Below are 22,465 nucleotides of genomic sequence, written 5' to 3'. Positions count from 1 at the left end.
CTAAATTAATAATTTAATTTTAAAAAGACAAAATTAACTTTAAAAACGTTTACTTCTTGTAATGTGTATGTTTGCTTTTTTTTTTTTTTAGCTTAATGTAAACATGTTGTTGTTGATTGGTTGTAATTAAAAAATTTTTAAGTCTTCAATTATTCCTGATGAGCCTGATCTAATGTCTACAGTTAATGAGTGAAGAATATACATTCTGTGATGTATTTGGATGAATTCATAATAAAAATGATTATAATAAAAAAAAAACTCCTCTGAATAATTTCGATTGTATTGGTCTGTTGATGTTAGTGTTTTACAAGAGACAACAGTGTATTTGAATATTTCAGACCAAACTACTGAGAACACAGACGAACAGCATCGATGTGGATTATGCTGCAAGAAAAGTTTAATAAAGTTCTACAGATGTTGTGATACGTTTACATCTGCTGTAAAAATCTGTTACAATTGACAGAATTAATTCTCCATCAATGAGAAAGCAACAAGCCTTTCAAACCTACAGAAAGTGAGTGTTTAATACTCAAAAAGATTTTGGTGTCAGTTTCACTTTAGGAAGAGAAAATCTGCTCAGGAAAGAAATCTTTTTATCTTTTGGTTATTTACCACAAGGGGGCAACATTTCAACATCTGGACTTCAATATCTCCTTCAGACATGTTTTAAGATGTATATAAAATACTCTACTTTGAATAAAAATATCTCTGATGTTTTTTTCCACAAAAAAATTCAATTATCTTGTTAAAATCCTTAAAATGAAATCTACTCTTTCTCCCTCATTAAAAATCCACAATCTCTCAATATGCAAATATTTTTAATTTCAAAAGTTTAACTGCTGGACACAAGATGTCTCAGTGTTTGCGCACAAGAGGTTTCCACATCACACTTGTGTAGGTTGAATATTGAACCAGGATTGGCATCTTAACTATTTGTGATGTCACAAATTATGCTTGTCGACCCGCCCATTAAAATCATATTTTCAATGAGCACAGAGAAACTTCCAGCAGATGAAAACAGCCTTCGAGTGTAAAACTCTGCACATACATGATTCTGTACAGTGAAGCTCAAACATTCAACTGTAGGAACAAGAAGAAAAACATTTTTCAGTGGAGGGGGACTTTAAATATACACAACCAAAACCCTGATCAATAAGCTTTGAACCACCATGTTGATTATGAGGACTCTTCAGTTCACGTCAGAGTCAATAACAAACGTTTGTCAGGTTGTTGATTAAAGCGGCCTGAAATGTTTCTCAGCACCCACACAGGGGTTTTTACTTATTTTGTCTGATTTAAGGTGCTGTCACATTAAATTTCCACCATGCGAGTTCACCTTTGTTCAGCTTCGACCAGGCGGATGTACTCGGTTGACCAATAGAAACACTGCTGCACTGTGTTTGGACACTATCACACTGCAAACTGTTTGTGATCAATATTTATTACCTACATCAGAAATATGACATCACATCCTTTTTCAGAGCCGAGGCGGGGAAAGTTCGGTGAACAGAAATGTCATGTGGTCGCACCTTTAGACCTGTGTGTGTGTGTGTGTGTGTGTGTGTGTGTGTGTGTGTGTGTGTGTGTGTACTTGTCACAGGGAGGGAACAGAACTGGAAACATCTGAGTGGGTTTACAACATGCAACATGATACTCATCAGTCTTTGTCTTTTTTTCTTTTTCCATTTTAGAAAGATAAATTGCAAGGTCATAGAAAGTGAGGTAACACAAGGATTTCTTTAAAATATTTTTTTTTAATTGAAAATCAAAATAGAAAATCTCAAATCACAACTGAAAGCATCAACATTCAACTGTCACAAGGGAAACAAAAACCAACCAAACTGTACAAATCAGCAGCTAATGTGAACCTGTTTCTTTCCTCAGAATTTCTTTTTCTCTTTACAGTTGAAAGACAGCTGAAGTGTGCGAAAATCCCCCCAAAAAACCGTTTACTTAATCTGAGTCTGGGGCTGCAGATAGATTGAAGGAATCACAAAACATGAATGTGAATTTATAGTATTTGTAAAAAATAAATAAATTTTGTCAAAACCTGCAAATGACTTGATGAAAGAAGCGTCTTTTCAGCAGTTAAACACATTTTAGGGTCTTTATTTCTGTTTGATGGAATGCATTTCTCTTGAGTTTTCAGACCATTTACAGATTGTTTAACAGAACTCGATACCTGAATGTAAACATAGTCCTCCAAAAAACCTCCCTTCATCATTCTGAATCCTCCTCATCAGGTATAAAAGGCGGGTCATCTGACGTCTGTTGGTCCATACCACCTCTGTCTTCCCTCCACAGCTCTCTGATGGTGAGGATTCGTACGAGCATGGCCTCCATGGTGCGGTCATCCAGAGGCTCGGAGGAGAACCACAGAGGGCTGTTGGGGACGCAGTGGCGATCTGGCTGAAGGTAGAACAGATCAGAGGTCCGCCTCGCTGACTTTGAGCTGGATGGGAGGAGAGAAAACATTTAAATTTTAGATGGTCATTAGGTTTAGACATTTGTTCTAAATTCTTGTGGAATAAATGATAAATCACACGACACACGTCATCAACTATCTGTGTTGATACAAGATCCAGTGTTTTTAAATGTGTCATTCTGTATGTGCACTATATTATGTATTTTAGACTATGTGTCAACACTTGGAAACTGATAATAATAGTACTTAGATCTCTGTAGAATAATAACATTTTGCTAAAAGTGTTTATAAAAATGAAATTAGGTTAAAATGTTAACATTGGAATATCTGGTGCTACTGTATTTGTTTTGATCTGATTGTCTTTTCTGATTGTAAAAGCTACAAAGATCTATTTTCTTTCAATTTCAGATGATTAATTAAATCTTTAAACCCGATTACTGATTATTTTTTGGCCACTTGAGGGCAGCGGAAACATGTCGACACAACACTGACATATCATCACCTTTTAAGTTGATATGTTGAACTTGTTAGCAAACAGTTGCTTATTTCCACAAACAGCAGTTACGGAGCAACATTATCATTCATTTGGAGTCGTGTTTCTGTCCACCTGGTGAACATAAGTCCAATATTCACTCTCTTTTAGCTCTCTACCAACTCCTGAGGGAAATATCTGACTCTTTAGCTGCTAAATGCTCCACTATGTTCACCAGCTAGTCCACAGCTAACTGTGTCTGTTAACTGTTTGGTGCTGAGCAGACAGTGTAAAGACAGCTGCCTGCTGCGGCCGAAAATGACACTACGAGAGTGCTGAGAGTGAACCAAACCACTAAAAATGCATAAAACCATTTAACACTCACCACTTGGAGATGTAGAACTCGTAGAGTCTGACCGGACAGCGAAGAGGGTTCTCTGTGTTCTCCTTCATCTGCAGGATTTCCTCTTCATTTTTTCTACGTTTCTTAGCCGGGACGCCGTCTGCGTTTATAGAAGACACACAGATGCACACACACAACATCCTTAATGTCAAAAACTATGACACAAACATGCATGTGACAAAGCTTTTTAATGCATTTTCTCGTCACGTTATTTATGATGCAGTGGAGAAGGCCAGGAAAGGTGTGTGTGTGTGTTTCAATCAGGTAATCAGGTACATGATCATGTGACGGTTATCTTCCGCATGCCAACTTCTTTTTAGACAAAACTATCTGACTTGTATGAAGACATTCATATTGAGTACGAACACAAAGTGTGACTGTAATAATCAAACCGCACTGATTCCAATTTAAGATGTTTGACATAATTTTCATTATTATTACAGTATTGTCAGGTATTTCATTCTGACCCACAGCTATAACAGTACCTGACTCTGCTTCGTTTATGGATACGGGCGGGTAGAAGCGCAGGAAGGTGGTCTTGGTGTTGTTCTTGTTGGTTTTGGTGCAGCGCATGACGTGTGCGAAGGACAGCTGGCGATGCTGCTCCACCGTAGTGAAGCCGAAGTACTTGCAACAGAAGAAGAGCAGGGTGTTGAGGAGGATGACGGGGGAGTACGCCCCCAGCTGTTTACAGTCCCACAGAAACTCCTCCTCAATACGGAAATGAATATGACCTGCAGAGGAGAAGACAGAGACTTGTTAGAAATGTGGTCGGTTAGAGTCAGAAAAAAAAAGAGACAAAAACGTGGATGAAGACTCACTGCTGGCTGTGATCGAAGGTTTGAAATCTTTCAGGATCTTGGTGAAAACTGTCAAGAACTTGCTGTAGATCAGATCGCTGAATATATTCTCCATTCGGCCGTTGTTAAATAGATGCTACAAGAGGCAAATTAACAGTCAGACATGAGCAACAAGAACTGTGTGAGCATTTACACTGTTGTCCCAAAGGATTTCTGAAGGTGTATCCACTACAGTTTAGTGTATATAAGAAAAAGAGAATGAAATCTTTAAGTCCTCGTCAATTCAAAAGTGGGTTTTGCTTATTGATACTTCACTCGGATGTTTGAGCTTCACTGTGCAGAAGGATTATGTGCAGAGTTTGTTTCCACATTCATCTGCTGGAGGGGTGTTCACCTTAAATCTGAGTTTAAGATTGATGACATCACAACTAGTTTGGGAGCCAAACACTGAGAACGGACTTCTCAGTGAAGAAGGCAGTTTAACTTTTGATATGAACAATATTTACATATTCATAGATTCTGAATTTTTCAATGAGAGAAAAGGAGAAGATGATAATTTCTAATGAAGTATTTGAACTTATTTGTGGAAAAACCATATCACACACAAACTATTATTCAAAACAGGGTTTATTTATACGTCTTAAACATGTGGAGGGGATTGTTAACGATGTGGTGAATGAACATTGCAGGTAGGGGGCGCTGAAGCTGTCAGAGTCTGTTAAAGATCGCTCCCTAGTTCACTGTAAGGTGCACTGGATTTTGGAAACTCATTGATCAGTGTCTCAGTGTTCATATAATCAATAACCTGTGCCCCGATTCAAACACCTTGTGATAAAGACATGATATAAAATACATACTGTACATGCCAACTCACACTGTATGTAAATTGTGGTGAAAATTAAGAATAAACTGCAAAAAACGTTCTTCTGCAAACGCTGATGTGAGGAGTGTAAAGTCTCTGTCGTCTTCAATTGTGAAGCGTTTTGTGACGTCTGTTCTAGAAAGGTGCAATATAAATACATTTTACTTATTTACTTACTTTAAAAAAGTACTGTTGCATTATGAATTAAGAATTGAGGCAAATGTTGATTAATTGGCTTTTTCACTTTTTGACTTTTCTGCAAAAATCACAAAAATAAATATGCAATTTCCAAAAGTATAAAAGTACAAGTAACCAACACATACATGACTTATTTAAGAGTTCAATAAAATTTGCCTGTTTTTTAAGGGCAGCTACAGAAATCAAGAAGACAAACAAGGAGACAGATCAAATCTCACCCTGATACATAAAGTCAGAGATACTATACAGTATGTACAGTATGTGTATTCAGTGTGTGTGTGTGTGTGTGTGTACAGTGTCGGTCATCTTGCCTGCTGTATACTGAGGCAGAGGTAGAACAGGCTGTCAGGTGAGTACGGCTCCCCGTCAGATTGTTTCACCTCAGTGATGAAGCGGCAGAGGCCGTCGCTCAGCTCAGCCGCGGAGCAGCAAAGAACGTCCTCCTTTAACGCCGTGTTGTGTGCTAAAAGAAGAAAGAAGTGAGGGGAAAGTTTTACTGGATGTCAGCCATATTGTATTTGTTTCAGACTCTTTAGATTAGTCTATCAAATGTGAAGAAATCATGAAAAAAAAAGCTCATCGTAATTTCCCAGAGCCAAAGATAATATCCTAAAATTGCTTGTTTAGCTGGACTAACAGCCCAAAACCAAAAGATTTAATTTTCAATGATATAAAACAGAAAAAAGCAACAAATCTTCACAATATTTGAATGTTTTCGCTTGACAACTGTCTTATAGTTAGCAATTAATTTTCAGTAAATTGACTACTTGATTAATTGTTCTTTTATTATTCAGAATAATAATGTTGTTGCTAGTCATGTGAAATACAGTCATCCAATGTTTATGAAATACCTCATTACCAAAGCTTATAAAATGACAGAATAAAGGCAGAAATTGCCAATAAATACAACGCAAAAGTTAAAATTGTACATGGAGCCATATGACATTGTTTCCAGTTTAAGGAGCTATTGTTCCAGTAACAACTTATACTAAAGTTTAAGCCGACTTCAAGGAACAAAAAGGGAGAAAGACAGAAAAAAACATACAAGAAACAAGGTCCAGGTTGGTTTGTGATTCCCTCCACTGTATCCATCTCTTCCAGGCATCAATCCCGTACTGACTGCTCAGTTTGCGGGGCTGGTTAAACGTGGCCTTTGAAAAGTCTCTATAAGAAGTTTCCTCTTTATTTGTCTTAGACAACTGTTGCAGCTTACGACCCTTAAACAGAGAGGACAGACTGAATTACATCACATGCAGTATCTTAATCCTACATTTAATTTAAAAATTCTCTTTGCAAATATAATCTGATCCACAGTTCGGCTCGTTAACAGTTTTTGAACTCCAGGTGGTTTGTTACCTTATTCTTGTTGTGGACTTTCCCCACAGTTTCTTGCAGTAGTGGAGGGGCTGGCACAAGGCTCAGTGAGCTCTGGGGATCCTCTTTCATCTCCACAGCGAGAGGAGGAGGAGCTGGAGGTGGAAGCTCACTGGATGTGCCCACATCTAAAACCAGAGGGGGTTTCTTGTGGGCATGTGGTCGACTGAGCGACCTGAGTCTGGTGAAAGAGGAGCAGACCTCCTGGTTGATGAACGTATCCAGGTCATCACTGCAGCTACTGGTGTGGTCTGAAAATAATGAATGATATAAGTTAAAGGGGTCATATCATGCTTTTTGTGATTTTCTGTTATTTTTATAATGTTATAATGTGGGATTTCTCTGTTAAACATGATCAAAGGTCCAAAACTTGAATGTGTGAATGTGTGAATATGTGTAAATGCTCCCTGCAAGTCAAAAGTCATGTCACCTCTACATTGCCATCAAACTGACGGCAGTCTCTGTTGTTAAGGTTGTTCTATGGGTTGTTTGCATTTTCCATTCGCATACAGCACCAGTGAAAAGTTTGGACACACTTTCTCATTCAAGAGAATAGGAAGGTGTGTCCAAACCTTTCACTGGTACTGTATTTCAGATCATTTTCGGTCTCAAACATTTACGGATGTACTTAAGAAGTTTCTATTTTGAGCTAAGAACAAGAAAAAGTGAGATCTGACTACTATAGTTTGTTAACGTAGCCTCCAGAAGTCTGCCCAGGGCCAGTTTACGGTAGCTGGCCAATAAGAACAGAGTGTGTTCATTGGGAAGCGGACCTTACAGAGACAGGAGTGAAAACTGCCAGTTTCAGACAAAGGCTGAACCGAGGGGCTGCATAAAGAGACAGTGTAAGATAAATAAGGAGTTTTTTGAACTGTAAATTATGCAAAGATATTCACGTAGAGCCCCAGAGTATAAATATAGCCCTGGAAATGTGTAAGGATAAAGCAACAGAGACCACATAGAGTTTGCATTTTCTTTTGTTCTCTACAAAGATCAAAAGTTCCTGAAACAGTGGATGTAAAGCTCTGCAGAAGAGAAGGACACTCCTGAAATCTAAAATAATGTGGAGTGCAGTGCCTCCAATAACAGACTGCTGCTGCTGCATCTGTATCACGTGACTTCACAAGACTGTGCACAGAGCGTCTTTGTGTGTTAATTTCATGTTTTTTGTATACTTTGGTTGTATAAACTAGATGCTGCCCTGTGAAGGTTTGTTGGCAGACATCAATGCACACGTTTGTGTACCAGGCTCAGCTTTAACTCTCATATGACAAACATAAAGACTACATGAAGAGCTGGACGAGTTCCCACAATATGCCCTCTTAATCCAGCGTCTCTTTAAACCCAAATAAGCTCTCCCCTTTATTATACCAGTATAATTAATTCATATAATTAAGCTTTTTGTTACCTTTGTGGGCATGAGTGTCTTGACTTTCTCCTTCTTTTATCACATCTTCGTCCTTCAGCTCGTCACCTCTCTTGTTCCTCTCATTTAGCTTCGCCTCCATCTTAGCCTTGAAGTTGAGCTCGCCCTCGAAGCCGTCGGGGGGAATCCTCTCCTTCATGGATTTTATTATTGACTCTGAGTTGTCCGGCGTCACAGGGAGGAACATGGGCACAGGCAGCTGCGGCAGGCATAGAGAGAACCCAAACAGACCACAGTGGTTAGAAACACCTGAGCCGTTGTTTTTTATGTCATTAAGCCTTTCTTAGATACTTTGACAGTAAAGAGTGACCGAGACCATCAGGAGGGAGAGAGTGTCGATGACGTGGAAAAGGTTGCTGGCTGAACTCAAATTGAGGATGCAGCCGTTACATGTTATATGTGTCTTATATGTGGCTGAGCAAATAATATTCTGTAGTTTTTTCCCCAAATATAAACAGAAAATTAGCAACATATGTCAGCATCAATATCAAAACTGCACTGCACATAATACGAAGAACAAAACAAAAGTAGTTATGATGTAACGCCACATAAAATTAAGGTAAATCAATCAGTTGACCAATCGACAGAGAACCAATCTGCAACTATGTTGATAGTTGATTTAAGTCATTTTTAAAAGCAAAGATATAAATACTTCTTAGACTTCTGAGTAAATTTACTCCTCTGATTCTTGCAGTATTTTCACCTGTATTGTTTGAGTCCTGAGTCTAAATGTCATAAATCAAAACTTCACCAGAGTCAAGGGTACATGAGAGTGATTCGATGTTGACGTAATGTGAGTTAGTGTGAATTAATTTATGGCATGACTGAAAGTCTGAAGCAGCTGAATGATGTGTTGAATTTCAACAAAGCGTAAAACACTGAAGGAATGAAATTTTAAATCAAAGAATGTAAACAAGAACAGAAAATAATGAGGCTCCTTTCTCAGACTAATTAAAAATGTGAATGTTTTAGAGAATCTTCAGATTTAAGTAATTTTCTTGACAAGCACAGTGCTGTGCTGATTTTCTGATGGCAAAACCTCAATCTATCAAATCAACATTCAAGAAAATGTACAAATTTAAAGAATGACAGCATTTTTCTTTTAGTGTAGAGCCTGGGTGTTAAGTAAAAACAAGGTTCATGAGGGGCGTCAGATGTGATTTTCGTACCGGTAACGGCAGGCCAACGGGTTTGGGTGTGTACTGGCTGTACATGTTCATCGGCACAGGAACGTAAACCGGCACCGGCACAGGCAGGACTATGACTTTAGGTACAAAGTTGTCTTCACACAACAGAGAAAGAAAACAGAAACAATATCAGAGCTTTTACTTCAGGAAAGAGTTTGTGTAAATGCATCACAACTGTCTGTTCACTTATCGACATACTGTAGAGAGTTCAGCGTTTAAAACACCTGGATGACGGTTTTACCTGTTTGTGCTTCTGCATCGACTGTCTGTGTTGAACAGGAGACTCCTTTGTTGTGGACTAACGGCGTACAGAGCATGGACTTGTTCTTCAGTTCCTTGGGGACGGTTTGGATGCTGACCTGTAGAACGGACAATTAATAATTATAATGATTAACACCAGCAACAACAACAACCACTATCCCAACATCTAAATGAATGCACTGTAAGTCTTGACTAATCTTATTATTGATTACAGGTTTTCGGCAGTGTTCATCAAATTTGATTTCTGATTTTTTAAGACCTTTTTACCACCACATAGAATACAATTTAATACCTTTTTCACACCCATATCAGTTAAAAAATAACTGAACTGCACTTTTCAGCTGTGTTTAACAATGATGCCTATTAATATAATTAATCAGTTAACACAATGGATGGATTACCACTTTAAAAATAATACAATTTAAGTTAATTTAAGTTTTTGGTCAAATTGACACTTCCTCATTATGAGCGGATGAGCCTCCGAGCTACAGTAGGAAGCAGCAGCGACAGTGTTTGCTGCAGGTCTGATGGTGCTGCCTGAAACAGCTTCCTGCAGCACAATCCACTGTCACACCAGTCTCTCATGTAGTTTATAGATGCATTATGTCTCCCGTCAGCCCACAACCACATAGGAAAAAAAAAATATATAACTAATGTTTCTGTCTACAACAGAAATATTCATATTCTTAAATTAAACCTTTCTTATACCTTCTAGGGACTTTTTTTGAGGAAATCAAGCAGCAAAAAAGCAGCAAATCCTCACATTTGAGAAGCTCAAAACAAATGATGTTTCGCATTTTTGCTTAATAAATGATTAAATAATCAATCAATTATCAAAACTGTTAATTAGTGTTCTGAGGATCATCAAGGTGATTTATTGAATGATCAGTTTGGCACTAAATAGGAATAATGACCTGCTGCCATGTCTGTCCTCAACCTCAGTCATAAAACATCAGCTGTAAACATCTGGTTGTTATTCTTAAAGTTACAACTTGGCTGATTCAATTATGTTAAATTATAGTTTTTTTTTCTACAATTTGTCAACAAAATCAATATATTGATAAACAGTACACTGATAACTGTGTGGAGGCCTTGATATGTGGATATGAGTGTATTCAGCTCCTAAACTTACATGTCCGACAACCTTTGTTTGAATGTCAGAGACAGAATCTGTAAAGATACGACAGAAGAAAACAAACAAATAAACCCAAAACAAAACTGACGTCCACATAAATTAAATCTGTGCAGTCAACAGAACCAAAATATCTGCAGCATGTTAATTTCTCACAATTACACTAATATCTATTCAACAATATATTTGTGCATAATAACGCTGTTATGAGAGAGTATTTGTGTGTGTATACCTCGATGTGAAGTGCTGGTTGAGGTGCTGTGCTGCCCTTTTAGAGCACCAGCAAGCGAAATAACGTTAGCGATGACAGGAGAGGACTCCGCTGCACCTGCAGATCCAGGAGGTGAAGAGACTGTAGGCAGGAAACAGAGTCGTCAGCAGGATCCCACAGCATTTTACTTCAGTAAATAAAAACTAAAGTCAGACTGGAAGTCTTTAATTAGTTCTGATCCTTTGAAAACACAGGAATCTAACCACCTCTGGTTCTGTGAAATTAACATAATTGTAGGATTTTTAAACCTAATTGTGCACACTTCTTTACAGGAAAAAATAAAAATCAGCTACTGGATAAAGTAACAGGACGCAAGTGCTCTACATTGGCTTCAAACTAAATGGAGATCTATTCCAGTTTCATCTCCCGATGGTCTGACTGGTGTTTGGTCCAGTAACTGTTGAGTCCATTTGGGTTTCAGTCTGTTTTGTTTTATAATTAAATTCATATACAGGTAGTGTTACAGTTATACAGTTTGTGTTTGGTTTGGACAAAACATAAAATACCAACAATGATACAAACCTGTGTTGACCATTTGGCCTTTTTTATTGCAGAACAGCAGCAGACATTTCATATCACAGAAGTGTTTGACCTCCCCCAGCATGGAAAGACTCTGCTTTAGTTTCCTTTTGCGACCGCAGGTGTCACAGCTGGCAACCTGAGAGAAAGCAGTACAGAGGATTTGTTCATCATCATCATCATCATCATCATCATTTCTGTGATTTTAATAACTTACATTTTCAGGCTTTCTTACAAGCAGGACACAAAAATAAGCTGGCAGTGATTTTGGGAGCAGCTGAGTGAGTCGATCAATTAAATGAACAAAACTCATTGAAAAACAAATATATTGAGTGTTTTTGCAGTTGCACCACCACAATGACCTGCCACCTCTGTTAGAGACACCTCTAAAGCACTTTTTATTTTTACTGAGTTCAACAACTATTAGCACCTCTGCACCGATGATGTCATTGTTCAGCTTAATGATTTTATTTTTAAAAAACATATTATTGAAATACAATGTACATATATAACCTTAAACAATGGTTTGCCAGCGCTACATTGCTTATACTGAACTCATAAAAATATCATAAACACAAAATATGAGATACAGAAAAGGACACACACACTGGAAGCTTGAAAACAACATTGTTGAAGCCAGGCAGGTAATTTTCACCTCTACTTACGCGGCAGTGGAGCATTTTATAATTTAAGTTGCAGTCTTCAGAGCAGAACTCCATGGTTTTATTTTCATACTGCGCTGTCACCACCGACTTGGAGATGGAGAGACAGTAAGCACACGAGCGACAGTGTTTCCCCCACTTCTTCTCCAGATTATGTTGAAAGAGCATCTTGCAGCCTGAGAGGAAAGAAAGAAGAAGCTCAGGATTGATTTTTTTCCTCATTTTGAATTACACACCTTTTCTAGATGTAAGACTCTTGACTCACTTTCTTTATTGTACTTTTATCTTCCATTAATAAAACACAAAACAAGGGAACTGAACCATAACAGCTGCACTCCATATCTGAATATTATTTACTATTATTTTAAGCAATAACAAGTGCACAACACAAACTGTGTTACACAATTCTGCATGGAATATTTTCATGTCGTCTTACCGTCACTGCAGAAGTAACAGTCTTTGTTGTCGACTCTCTGGGCTTCTCCGATGATCTTTTCAGTCTTGCAGTATTCACATTCACCGATGATGTTGTTCACTCTCTTAAACTCTTGAGAACAGGTCGGACTACACACGAAATTCATTTTGCCCTGTGCACACACACACACACATACAGAAAATGTATTTTAATAAACAGCTAACGCAATAAGAGAGAGTTAAAAGTTGACATGTAAACAATGTCATCATAAAACTGTGAACTATAAATGCACAAAGCGTGAGATTTCTCCCCGGGGTCAAGGGGCATTTTAACAATTGCAGTTAAAGAGAAAAGGGAAAAAGCTTCACTCAGATCTTTCCAGCTAGTTAATGAACTTGCTTTCTTTGTCAAATCATAGTTGTGTTTACATTATCATTCTCTAAAACAACTTATGCCAACTGTGACCTCAGATCACATTCAATGAATGATTCCTCTTTTATTTTTTTAAAAACAGACGCAACAAACCTTTTTCTGGACGACTTTGGGAGCAGTTTTTATGATGCGGCGACACTGGGCGCACGGCAGTTTCTCTGGTGGTTTAATGGAATCACCCTGTGTTTGATCGGGGACTCCTGCAGGGTTTGTTACAACATTCACGTCTTTCTGAGTCTCCTGTGTCACAAAAAAGCAAAGAATATGTTAAGGTTTTAATTGTGTACAGATAAAATACCTGGTATTTGCAGAAGATGGTGATGGACTAAACTTGCCATCAGCAACAAAGTACCATGTTAACTGTAATGAAGGACTATGTCTCCCAGTGCAGTTGGGCTCTTTAATGTCCCTAAAAGCTGAACATGTCAACCTGCTGGTGACACTAGAGGAGAAGTCAGGCACCAAAGTGGATAAGATTCAATGAATATCTGTATAAAATCTGATATTTGTAAAGATATTTCAGTCTGGACCAAAGTGATGAACCAACCAAGTGACAATGTTGGTAGCATGGCTACAAATGGGAGAATCTAATATATATTGTAGTTTTATGTTTTAAATGAGGCTCAGTAAGTTCCTTGAACAGCGAGGCACTGTGGTTTCTGACAAACAGTAAATCAGGATTAAATAGTGCATCTGCTGTAAACCAAATTCAGCTGCTGAGTAATATTCACTTAGTGCTCTAATGAGTATTTAAAGCACCACAACAAGGTTTGTGAGATTGACTCAAAATAACCTTCAATAAGTCCTGATCATTTCATAAACTTGGTACTGGAATTGCCCAAAAGTACATTCCTGTAGGCAGGAAACAGTGTGGATCATCTCCCCCTGACTGAGCGAAATCCTCTGATGGATCCTGCTCTTCATCTCTTTAAGGACTCTTTTCCACTCTCAGAAAAGACACATGAATATGTGATATAAATATATCAGGTTTTGGCTGCACTGGCAATACTTTGGTTTGTGGGCTTAATTAACCCCTTGACATCCACCCTTTTTATAGAATTTTCGCCTATTTGGCATACCCAAATGGAAAAACTTATAACAGAAGAACTGAAGGGCCGTGATGCATGCATTAGGCTTCATTTGACAAGTAACATCTTCTAGTTTCTGGAAAAGTGTTTGTTTAGCATGTGGCTAAAACACAAACAAAACTACATCAGTTCAAATAAGGCTCAAAAAAGTTTTTTTGGTCCTTGTCTACAATGAGTCTTATTTGAATAACAATAATGAGGACATGCTTTACACCTGAACTATGCAGAACACCATAAACCTTCTACATCTTGTCAACCTGTATAAAATTAGGCCTAACCTTATGGGAGCTAGGGGAGTTTATAGTTTGTGGTGTCACTGGTGTCCCCGAACTTCTCCAAACATCTCAAGTTGGCCAAATTGTGCCGATTGCTTTCACTCATTACTGTGTGATGCTTCCGCTTACAACTGGCTTAAGCGGGTCGCCGGCAACCCGGTGGATGTTAAAAGGTTAACAGCTGGTCAATTTGTTGTAAAATACAGAAAATCGCCAGCCTTATCCATATTGCATGTGTATTTAAAAAGAGTATGACATATTCTTATATATAAATTTCAAAATGTTTTCTAGTCTAAAGACTGTATTACCTTAAAAGCCATGGCACAGGTTAGAGTGCAGAAGTTTCTGACGGAGGCATCTGACATGGCGAGGTGGCAGGCCGGCACTGTAGTCCTACCACAGTTACCACAACTCAATGCAGCACCTGTGGAGAAAGAGAGGTTTAATGATGGCCCACATGGAGACTTTCAGTATGTCACAAACATAAATAAATCTAAAAGTGAAAACAAGTCTCTCAGCTTTCATGGGAACAGACAAACTCCACTGCTTTGAGCTTTTAGGTCCCGTTACATTTGAGGTTGTTGAAGGTGATTGAAAACCTGCACAACCTTCAGTTTAATGAAACGTGACCAAAACCAGCAAAATTACTTGATTCACTGAGAGCTGGAAACCTATTATAGACAGCAGCAGATAGAGACAAAGAATAAAAACACAAAGAGATGCTGACTTGATGAGATAAATGTCCAGTACCTGATGCACTGACCGCCTGAATCTTAGATGCCATCAGACAACTGCTGGTACAGAAGAGCTCCACCACATCCTCACTGTTTTTGTTTTCCACCATGTCTGAAACCTTACAGGAGATGTGGCACATGGAGCATGTCTGCGGTGTTTTGATCCCCTGCCAAGTAATAAATACACAGAGCATTTTACATTTAGGAATTTAGGTGACCACCTCATCTAGAGCAACTAGGTTGACATTCAACAAAAGGCAGTGGATAGACATGAATGTTTTTACAAAATTTCCCTACTTTTTTAATCTAGTTTATTTTTTTTTGCTTCTTTATTTTAGCCAGCATAGATCATTTTATCACCTCCTTTACTTAAATAATTCTGTTTCATCATCATAAACTAAACAATAAAATTAAACTAGATGCTGCAAGTCTTTAAGAGTTGTAACATAACTTAAGAAAAATATGTGCAAATCTTTTTCATACATTTCATTCGATATTATTTCAGATTTCCTTACCTGTTTGAATTGTGCCAGACACTCTGCGCCGCACAATATTTTGCTGCCGTCATCCATCTTGAGCCTGAGTGGCGTGTTGCAGCGGGCGTTACAGTTCTTGCAGATGGACAGGTTGCAGAAACGGAGGAAGCAGGGTTCACTGCAGATCTTGTGGACTGTGTCCTGCTGTATGATCTCATGTTTGCTCTGCAGGAGGATTAACAAAGGGCAGCGTTAACGCTAAAATATTCTTATTTCAATTCATATAAACTAATATAACAAAAGGACACAGAGTTAAAATGTTTCTATGTGACAAAAAGTGAAGATTTGCATTGTCATTTTGTTGCTTAAAAAGGAGGATATGCTGTATTGAGGAGTAATAATCATGAATCATTCCTATAACAGTCAGTGTTTATTCAATATTACAATAAAATAAAACATAATTTGATATTTGGGAATCTGTTCACTTGTCCCTTACAATGCAGTATCTGCCGCACATGCTGCATTGTGAACGTGACCCGAGTGGCACGATGGGTATTTTGGTGGACATGATCCTCTTGTAGTTGAAGGAGGAGAAACAGGTCTGGCTGCAGAAGTCCTTCATCGTCCCCTCGTTATCCACCGGGGCATGGAGGATGTCCCGAGGCTTCATTATCGCCCTGAGAGTACGAGGGAGGATGAGATCAGTTCAAAATCTACAGTCTTTTACACTGTAATGATGTTTAGATGCAGCTGAGATGAAGGACGTCGGTAACTGTTTGAGTATCTGCAGGATAAGTGCTTTTAACCCACAGAGGATTATGTAGGTGGACGTGCACTTAAAACAACTGCATTGCCTTTCTTTCAACGCCAAATGAAGGCTGCAACTATTATTTTTATTATTCATTAATCAGTTGATTATTTTTGATTATTCGATTAATCATTTAGTCTATAAAATGTCAGAATAGAGTAATAAATTCCCATTCACATTCCCAGAGCACCTGGTATTATCTTCTAATATCTAAAATGACTTTTTTTGTCCAGCCAACACTCAAAAACCCAAAGATATTCAATTTACAAAGATAAAACTGAGAAAAGTAGCAAATCCTCACAGAAAGAAACTGGAACCAAATTTTTGCTAAATAAATTATTTACACCACTAAACGATCACATGATTACAGTCAGTCCACTAACTGATCAACTAACAACTGCTAAATCGTTTCAACACTTCGTCAGATACCAAAATGTATTTATAAATAAATACATTTAATACATTTCTTGAAAATAAAAGAAGAAAAAATGAGACAAAGATGGATCAGTAAAAAACATGACCGTAAGACTCACTGAAGGCAGAAGTAACAGGTCTTCTTAACTGGTTTCATTTGGTAAAACTGTAACAGGCAGGAGGTGGAGCAGAAGATGTCTGTGTGGCTTTTCCTCTGGTAAACAGTCTCTCCGTCCATCAGGACCTTTTTGCAGGAGGAGCAAGACGCAGGCAAATCCATGTGGGTGAAAGTGGGAGCTGTAGACGTGGAGTCTCCCATCAAGGAAAAGACTGAACCGATCTTCAAGCCCTCCTGTCAGCAACAGAACAGCGAGAATATGAACTTTAACCCTGCTGGCTTCGGATAAAACACAACATTTATATATCTACTGCAGAGCTAAGTGACAACAGCAAAACGTAAACACAGGTACATACATGTATCTGACATACCATCCTTCATCATTTAAAGCAGGAAGCTTGAGCAGGACCCAGGATATTATCAGTGAACAGTGGAAATCATGTAATCAGCTCAAATGATATTTTAAACCAGCATTAACTCATTTTTTGTCCACTTCTAGGCTGCAAAAAATAATCTGTAACACATTACTGTCATTTCATCACCTTTTAAGTTGTTATAGCGAACCTTTATGCAAACAGTTGCTTTATTTACACATCCAGCAGACACAGAGCAACATTATCATTCATTTGGCATCAAGTTTCGGTCCATCTGGTGAACCTACAGTAAGTCAAATATTCACTCTCCTTTTGGCTGTTTTTAGTCTCCACCCACTCCTGAGGGAAATATCTGGCTTTTTAGCTGCTAAATGCTCCACTATGTTCACCAGCTAGTCTCCAACTGTGTCTGTTGTTGCTATGAAGCTCCGTAGACGTGAACTACAGAGTCAGGTGATTATTCTCTGTGGCTTCATCACTACAAGCGACATCTTCTCACATGCAAGTAGTCATATGATCCATTATTAATATAAAAATATTGATTACTAAGGAAGAGAGAGTCCTACTTTATTTCAACAGTGATCTCATTTTTTCCAACAACCATGGTTGATGCAGCTTGTAAAAAATGTTTCCCAGTTGCTTATGAACGGCCGTGTTTGTCCTACCTTTGACATATTTGGCTCATCCTTGATGTCTTCTGTCGATACAGATGATGGGAGGTTCTGGTTGTACTCTTCATCAATAGGCTCTTCTTTTATCTTGATGAGGAGTGAAGAGAGAGATGGATTAGCTGTGTAATATCACCGACAGACATCTGTGTTCAGTGTTACGATGATTCTAACTTGATTCTAACAGTAATGATTGCAGCTACCTGAAAAAACCATAAGGTACACATTTATTTTACAATAAGTGGATTCATTTTGCTTGTCATGTGAAAGACTATGTTGTAGTCTAACTTTCTAGTTTTAATATATAATCAGCTATACTGTACATCAGGACCATCCCTACATAAACAGTAAACACCATACTCATGATGTGGCTGCTCAAATCAGAAACTCTGTAATTATAAAGTAATAACCTTGAATCAGTGTTTTACAATTGTTACGGAAGACTAAATTAAACATGATACTCACAAAGTCCAAATTTGGTACTAATGGCTTCACTTCTTTAATGTCATTCTCGGTGTATGATGGACTTTTCCTCCCTATAGAAACAAAACGTGTGATTATGTTTATTGCAAAGAGGCTAAAAAAGTTTAAAAAAAACACAACACAAACTAGTTTTCATTCAGTGTGGAATCGTCTGATATGTTGTTAAAACTGTAGAACCACGTAGGAGAAATTGTTATTTATAAAAAATTATGATCAGAAAGAGAATTTTCTTTGCTGGAGACACTTGAAACACATTCTCATGTCTAGTATAAGTGAGGTCAGCTTCACTGAAGAAATGGGAGCACAAGCAAGAGATTTTAACATTCAGGTTTTAGTGTTATTCATGTTCACTGAGAACTATTACAGAGCTTAAGACAAACTATTCCTTATCTTATATTTGTTAACTGCTGTCAACGCGATTAAGTTATCCTGTGATTCAGTCAACAGGTAATAACTGCGATGCATAAAGGAAATGGAACGAGTGAAAGTTGCGAGGAAGGGAAAAGATTGTTCTGTACGTTACCCGCCACAGTGAACGCCTGGGCCTTGTATACCATCATACATCGGTTGCTACAGAAGAAGTCCAACTTGCCCTCATCGTTTTTGTTTTCAACCATGTCTGATATCCGATGGGAGGTCTGGCACATGATGCACAGCTGAGGTGTCTCAACTTTCTGCAGAGTGAAGAACAACAACGTCAGACACCGAGCAGAATCACGCAGGTTAACTAACCAACTAACTAGAGATGTGAGACTCGATGTGATTGAACTTGAAACTTTTAAATTTTATTTAATAGCTACAACTTTGTTCTTTGAATGTATCAAAAAGAAAAGATTTCATTCTGCTGTTTGCATATAAGCTGCAAATGTTTTCTTCTTCTATTAAATATTCAAATCCCTCTTTATATCTGAAGTGTTATTGAAAGCGTACGTTTTTCTCTTTTAATGTTTATTAATATTTTTTAAACACCCAGCATTTATTTTCCCTATAAAGCTGGAGGCATTTTGGGTTTTTTTTGCCATCACTGTACAAATAAACCGACTACTGTAAATTAAAACGGACTCAGATTGAGTGACCGAGATTTCTGCGTTTGTTTTCTGCACCTCTTTGAATTTGACCAGACATTCTCCGCTGCAGATCGTTTTACCGCCGTCCTCAGTCTTCAACATGAGCCGTTTGTCGAGGCAGACGGAGCTGCAGATGTCACACGTTAACAACGGTAAGTTGTTGACTTTGTGGTAGCTGATGAAACAGGCGTCGCTGCAGACTCGGTGGAGCACGCCATCCACGGTCAACTTGTATTTGCACTGAGGATGACAAAGGAGCAGGTGTCGGTTACTGCATGTAATTATTGAGTAATAGAGAAAAAAAAACATTTATACTTACAACAGGTGGTAATATATATTATTTAAAGGATAAGCCTGGTGATAATCTTTATTTTTCTTAAATAAAATAAAATAGTTCAATAAAATAATTTAATGAACTGATCCTATTAAAGTAAGTCCTTGATATCTTATTACTCTGTACCATAGAGCCCCAGTGTTGTCCAAAAACTATTAAAAACACATCAATGAGAATTGATTACTAGTTTTTCATGCAGTTGCATTTCTCCAAAGATCTAATATTAATACAATGTTTAAAGAAATGGCAACACGTTTATCCAACTGAAAATAACGCACAGATCACAGCTGACACCACAACAGTTATATAAATGGAAATTATTAACACCAGACTCTTGATGAGTCAAAATATGAAGAAACTGTTGCCTCTATGCTACATAAACATTCAGATTAGGACACGTCCAGCACTTCCTGTCCTAGCAGTTCCAAGTCTCTGCAAACTGGGATGAAACATTGAACTTTAGGACTTTTCCTACAATTGAATGGATGCTGCTGAGACCTTGAAATAAAAAAACATCCACAGCTTTATGAAGAAAAGACTACAACTAAAATGGCTCAGCTGGCTGAGAGGGTCACACACTCTCTGTTGAACAAACGTGATCAATATGTTTTCACATTTCACCCTTTCACTGCCAGGCTTTCTGTAACTTAGGGATCAATTTAGTAATCCATTATAACCACTAGACTGCTGTGTTTAAGATTACAGAGATGTTTGTGTATGTGTGTATATGAGCCACAACACTGAACTGGGTGAAACATTTCTTCATTATAAACATGGAAAGTGTTGTTTATTTTGAGTCAATGTCACTAACTCTGCTGCCAGAAATACTCACCACTTGTAATAGTTAAACAGCTGAAAACAGTCCCCAATAAATACACTATTTACTGCTGTTTCAGTCAGTCAGTGTTTCCCAAAAACTACAGTACCTCACTGTTTTAGGAAATTACTTACACTTTTTTTCCTAATAAAACAATATATTTGCTTTGAGATGAGAGTCACAGACAGGGTAGGGAAGTCGGAAAGTGTTGAAAGACAAAGGCTTCGTTGGTTTTGTTCTTCTCATAGGATTTGTTAACAATAAGAAAAATAGAGAACAGCCTTTTCAACCAATGTTGTTCTTTAAATATCATATCAGATCAACATTTGTTGCACAATCCCTTCTGTAAAATATTAAAAGCATCAGGCAATAGTCAGTTCAATTTCTTTTTTCCTTACAAAGCAAAATCTGGCACACATCCGGCACTCTGACCGAGGTCCTTCCAGCGGCGGAGGTTTCGGGGCGGCCATGTTCCTCTTGATTTTGACAGAAGCGAGGCAGGTCTCGCTGCACAACTCCTTCATAGTTCCCGAATCATCCACCGGAGCCAGGATGACGTTATGAGGTCGCATTATCACCCTGAGGGAACGAAGAGGAATGAGATCAAGACGAGAACAGGAGGTTTGTTACAACACAGTGAGTATTAGAGAGACTGTCAGAGGAAAAAATAAGCAGAGATTTCGAGAATAAAGATGAAATATTTCCAGAATAAGTTAAAAATTTATGAGAATAAAAAGTCAATATTTAGAGTAAAAAGTTGTAATATTACAAGATTTTAATACTCAGTCAAATGAGTGGTGCTGATAACCTGAGATTACAAGACGTAAGACCTCTGTGTGGCTCCACACAAATGTCCATTCAAGTGCTTTTCAAATGGGAAACATTCAGACTGTGGGAGACTAATTCACAACATATGACATTTTACTCCCAAAGCAAAATGTTTTTTTCTATTTTGATGGGTTTTTTTCAAATGTTATGACTTTTGGCCTGCAGCTGTGGCCCTAATCTTTGTTATGGAGAAAGTGAACAAGAACAACTGTTGTCTTAATTAATTAATTAATTAATTACTTGAAAAAAATTGTATTGATTCACATTTGATTAACTTCAGTTTCAGCCTCTTTCTCTTCCATACAATTGCACACATAAGCTAAATAACATTTTTGATTTATTTATGGATTTATAAGAGACACCAATGTGGTCCTAAGATGTCATTCATCCTTAGAAATCTTCCTAAGAAAAGGAGGAGAGATGGAAAAGCATGAAAGAAAGCATCCTGGACTTACTGACAGCAGTTGTAGCAGTTTTTGGTGACTAATTTGATGTGGGGATGCCGAACGGAGAGGCAGGAGGCAGAGCAAAAAACCTCCAGTGAGCTCCTCGGCTGGTAAAGTGTCTGTCCTCTCGGCAGCTTCTTTCCACAGTGGCAACAGACAACACACGAGTCCGCGATGATTAATGTCGGCAAGGTCTCCGACGCCGCAGCTGGAGACGCGTCGTTTTGGTTTGCAGCGGAGTCTGAGACCACCTGTACGTCCTCCTGTGAGATAACACACAGTTATGGTACAGTGATTATGTTCTACTGCAAACAATATGTAGTGACATGTTTTTTGTAAGTAGTGTTTGCAAGTATGTTTATTTATTTAATTTTTTAAGTTTTTAGTGGCATGTCTGTTTTTATGCCGCAATTCCTTAAATCCACAATAATTTCCTTCTTTGGTAAACAATTAAAGCAACTTTGACCTTGATTAGGAGTCGTGCATGTAACCCTGCTGACAAAGATCAAATCCAACAAACTTTGTTGTTGAATATAAATTTTTTATTCAATATTTTTTCATTAAATCTTGTAATTTATTGACAAAATTTTGTATTTTTCACTCTTGATTCAGTCTCTTTCTCTTCCATGTCATTGTCTCTTTCACTGCTTTCCTGTTGTGTCTCCAATCAAGTAAATAAACAGAAGAAAGCTTCAC

At 37.9% G+C, this 22,465-nt stretch overlaps 1 protein-coding gene across 2 annotated transcripts in view; it reads right to left on the bottom strand.

Annotated features, from left to right (window-relative positions):
• Positions 1-1,734: 1,734 nt before the first annotated feature.
• Positions 1,735-22,465, bottom strand: part of LOC122969511 — a 45,736-nt gene continuing 25,005 nt past the window's right edge. For both annotated transcript variants that reach the window (XM_044335236.1, XM_044335237.1), the window contains 27 exons: positions 21,779-22,032; positions 20,894-21,074; positions 19,381-19,584; positions 18,801-18,951; positions 18,260-18,330; positions 17,792-17,884; positions 16,754-16,986; positions 15,909-16,089; positions 15,452-15,637; positions 14,953-15,103; positions 14,511-14,626; positions 12,933-13,079; positions 12,429-12,579; positions 11,996-12,168; positions 11,334-11,469; positions 10,773-10,892; positions 10,541-10,578; positions 9,389-9,506; positions 9,130-9,242; positions 7,943-8,159; positions 6,517-6,785; positions 6,206-6,377; positions 5,472-5,623; positions 4,122-4,236; positions 3,786-4,034; positions 3,283-3,400; positions 1,735-2,452 (listed from right to left, as the gene is read on the bottom strand). In XM_044335236.1, the coding sequence (XP_044191171.1) occupies positions 2,221-2,452; positions 3,283-3,400; positions 3,786-4,034; positions 4,122-4,236; positions 5,472-5,623; positions 6,206-6,377; positions 6,517-6,785; positions 7,943-8,159; positions 9,130-9,242; positions 9,389-9,506; positions 10,541-10,578; positions 10,773-10,892; positions 11,334-11,469; positions 11,996-12,168; positions 12,429-12,579; positions 12,933-13,079; positions 14,511-14,626; positions 14,953-15,103; positions 15,452-15,637; positions 15,909-16,089; positions 16,754-16,986; positions 17,792-17,884; positions 18,260-18,330; positions 18,801-18,951; positions 19,381-19,584; positions 20,894-21,074; positions 21,779-22,032 (4,341 nt within the window). In that variant the 3' untranslated portion in view covers positions 1,735-2,220. The remainder of the gene's footprint in view (positions 2,453-3,282; positions 3,401-3,785; positions 4,035-4,121; positions 4,237-5,471; positions 5,624-6,205; positions 6,378-6,516; positions 6,786-7,942; positions 8,160-9,129; positions 9,243-9,388; positions 9,507-10,540; positions 10,579-10,772; positions 10,893-11,333; positions 11,470-11,995; positions 12,169-12,428; positions 12,580-12,932; positions 13,080-14,510; positions 14,627-14,952; positions 15,104-15,451; positions 15,638-15,908; positions 16,090-16,753; positions 16,987-17,791; positions 17,885-18,259; positions 18,331-18,800; positions 18,952-19,380; positions 19,585-20,893; positions 21,075-21,778; positions 22,033-22,465) is intronic.

This window comes from Thunnus albacares, chromosome 19 (assembly GCF_914725855.1).
Source record: "Thunnus albacares chromosome 19, fThuAlb1.1, whole genome shotgun sequence".
Taxonomy (NCBI): Eukaryota; Metazoa; Chordata; class Actinopteri; order Scombriformes; family Scombridae; genus Thunnus; species Thunnus albacares.
Note: the sequence above shows the minus strand (reverse complement) of the source record. Positions and strands in the feature narration are given on the sequence as shown.